We start from the raw sequence: 3,497 nt of genomic DNA, 5'->3' as shown, positions 1-3,497 counted from the left end.
AAGAGAAAAGTGTGTCTAGAAGGCAGAGAGTTTGAAAAGCACAGCTTCTGAGCCAGCAACGGCAGTAAACATGTAACCAGCTTCTAAAAGCATTTCAGTTTAGCAGGACTAAGGGAGATTTCCCTGTGATTCATGTAAAAATGTCGCATTTCTTTCCTCCTCTTTGAAAGTCGGGTGGCAGCTGGCTAATATACAGAAAGATTTGTTTCTGTCTTCGAAATGCATTCCAAAATATTAAAAGCCCGTTTTCTCAGCAGTTCAATGGGATGGGACTAGCCAGGACCTATGAATAAATAAGGATGCTCTACAGCAGGGGTGTCAAACATGCGGCCCGGATCAGGCCCCCATAGGGCTTCCATCAGGCCCGCAGTGGAACTGGCCATCTCCTGCTTCCAGTTCTGCTGCTGCTGCCACACCATAGCTTGCTTCGCCAGACTCTCTTAATCACTCAGCCATTTCATGATTTCACCTGGGTCCTGGACTCAGAACTCTGAGCATGAGATTTCTGTGGTGAATGTCAGTAAATCGAAAGTAGATTTGCAGCGTAGAGCTAATGTTTTAAGCCTGTTTTATTTTAAGTTAAAAAAATACCTTTGTGTTTGTGTCCTTTATAAAGTTTATATCTCCGCTACCTGGCATTACATTTTATGACACACATGGCCCGGCCCAACAAGGTCTTATTTATCTGGCCCTAATAACAAATGAGTTCGACACCCCTGCTCTACGGGATGGGAGCAGTCTGAGCCATACGTAATAACGTGCCCCAACTAGAAACACTACAGAGATGGCCTGTGGAATCTTCCCAGGTGGACTATCCCAAGTAGCTTTCGAGCTGGTAATGGTCCCATAGCCCAGTGGAGGTGCACGTTCTTTGCAGGCATGAAGCCCTTGGTTCATTCTCCAGCATCTCCAGGGAAAGCAACTCAGGCTGCATGACTGGGCTAAGCAAATAAGCCATCTGAATCGATGTATCAGTTTCGTATTAACATGTATTGGTCCAACATGCAAGCTTGCTCCCTTCTCTCCAATTCACAAAGGGCAGACCCCTCCCCACCCACTCCAGAGCAACACTACAGCTCTTCAGAAGGGAAGAGCCCCACTTAAGGAAGAGGACAATACTGTCCCTGTTCGATTTCTTAAGGAGGGGCTGTGGCTCAGTGATAGAGCCTCTGCTTGGCATACAGAAGGTCACAGGTTCAATCCCTGGCATCTCCAGTAAAAAGGACCAGGGAATAGTTGATGTGAAAGGCCTCAGCCTGAGACCTTGGAGAGCCACTGCCAGTCTGAGTAGGTGATACTGACTTTGATGAACCAAGGGTCTGATTCAGTGTAAGGTAGCTTCATGTGATAATCTTCAAACTTCAAAAATGGTCGCTATCCGCATCTACTCCACCTTGCTATCCTCTCACTAACGAATTAACACCCATTTTGTCAACACTGTAAATTCAATATGTTGTCGAAGGCTTTCACGGCCGGAGTTCATTAGTTGCTGCAGATTTTCCGAGATGTGTGGCCGTGGTCTTGGCAAGACACATCCCGGAAAATCTACAGCAACTACTGTAAATTCACCTTAAATTACAGAATGGCCCTACCTCCTGAACACAGCAGCTGTATTTTCACTACCAAAAAGTGGAACGGAAGTTATGGGGGGATGGATTCTTCCTGTTCACACTGAGGTGACCACCCTTTTTCATCCCCACAGGTGACCTCAGGATGTCCTTAGCACAAGACAAAACGGACAGTGTCTTCATGTCACTCTCTCACTGCAAGACATATTATCCAGAATATTCTCTCTCTCCACCTTGCAACCCATGACACATCTTGGCTTCACGCTTGTTCCATATGAATTGCTCTTTACTACCCCCAAAGACGAGGGTTCCCATCACGGCCTTGCATTTAAAGACTCTGTCCTTCCCCAGAGAACCTCAGTCTTGTCTGTCCATATATTCTACCAGGAATGAGAAATTTCTGCAAAGTTAAGACCACTGATGCCGTCCTCCACCACCAAGGTGGTTCACACCCATTTCCTGTATTCCATTTTTCCAGGTTGTTGTGGTACTGCCCCCCGCCCCAACATTAGAACACCTCCTGGCAATCACCAGCCAAGGCCTTCCCTTCTTCAATCAAGAAGAAAAACCCTTCCCACAAAGATACCCCCTTTCACCAGCAATCTCTGTCACCGCCAAGCATCTAAGGTGGGATTCTACTTTCCTTTGGGAGGAGCCTCATCATTTAACAAGTAAACATAAATGCATTTCCTTTTCCAGGGCACCCCAGAAGACACAAGCCGTTCTGACCTCCTCCCAGGTCACCGCTTGGTGGCTATTTGTGACCAACAAGCTTCCTGAAGCCAAGCCAAGCGCTCTCAAAAAGACCACCTTTGAATGCACTGCCAGTTCCCTGAACTTGGGAACGACATCCCTAGAGGCCAACTCCCACCTCACCTGTTCACAGGTAGCAGTAGAAAAGAGCAAGCGTCCAGTAGCGCCTTAAAGACTACCAAAATACGTGGCAGGAGAGGAGCTTTCGTGAGTCACTGCTCACTGCTTGAGATACAGCTAGAATGGGAGTCCATCTGTCCTATTTATCAGAAAGTGCAGTGATTTCAGATGCCAAATGACAATAGCAGGTGAATGGCAATAGCATTCGGCATCTGGAATCACTCCACTTTCCAATAAACAGGACAGATGGACTCTCATTCTAGTTGTATCTGAAGAAGCAAGCAGTGACTCACAAAAGCTCATCCCCTGCCACATCTTTTGGTAGACTTTCAAGTGCTACTGGACTGTTGCTCTTTTCTACTGCTACAGACAGACTAACACAGCTACCCAGCTTGGTCTACCTCCACGGAAGGCATATGATTTAACCGTACTGAATGGAAAGCCATCCACCTTGTGATATAAGGACAGATGGACTCCCATCCTAGCTGTATCTGAAGAAGTGCGCAGTGACTCATGCAAGCTGGTATCCCGCCACAAATTATGACAGTCTTTAAGGTGCTCCTGGACTCATGCCCTTTTCTACTGCTACAAATCAACAGGGCTACCCATCTCGACCTGTTCACAGGTGGGACTGAGAGAGCACACCCGCAGGCTAGTTGGAAATCCGAGAGCGAACACTGCGTGCCCCCAAGGCCAGCAAACGCATCCAGGGATTGGCGGCAGCTCCTGACCGAAGGGACTCGAGGGCAAACCCGGGTTCCCTTCGGCACCACGTGTGAAAGGGCGCCGCCGAGCACGGAAGGAGCCCCGCCGCGTCCCCCGACCCGGCGGCGCAGAGAGATGTCCGCCCCGCAGCCCCGACCGCCCCCCCGCAGCGAGCTACCTGCTCCACCGTGGCGGGGTCCATGCTCTCGATGCGGGCGGCCGCCGTCTCGTACTCGTCCTCGCTGTTGTAGCCGGCGCCGGCCTCGTCTTGCTCGGGGCTGTTGCCTCCCCCTCCGCCGGGCCCGGCCGCCCCGCCGAGGCCCAGCCCGCCGCCACCGCCGGGGCCGCCCC

At 50.2% G+C, this 3,497-nt stretch overlaps 1 protein-coding gene across 1 annotated transcript in view; it reads right to left on the bottom strand.

Moving 5' to 3' along the window:
• Window positions 1-3,497, bottom strand: part of OTUD5 (OTU deubiquitinase 5) — an 83,285-nt gene that overhangs the window by 75,103 nt on the left and 4,685 nt on the right. The window contains exon 3 of the mRNA XM_015418112.1: window positions 3,325-3,497. Coding sequence (XP_015273598.1) covers window positions 3,325-3,497 — 173 coding nt within the window. The remainder of the gene's footprint in view (window positions 1-3,324) is intronic.

This window comes from Gekko japonicus, unplaced genomic scaffold, assembly GCF_001447785.1.
Source record: "Gekko japonicus isolate JY-2015 unplaced genomic scaffold, Gekko_japonicus_V1.1 scaffold1548, whole genome shotgun sequence".
Taxonomy (NCBI): Eukaryota; Metazoa; Chordata; class Lepidosauria; order Squamata; family Gekkonidae; genus Gekko; species Gekko japonicus.
The sequence above is the reverse complement of the archived record's forward strand: the minus strand, read 5'-3'. Positions and strand labels throughout refer to the sequence as shown.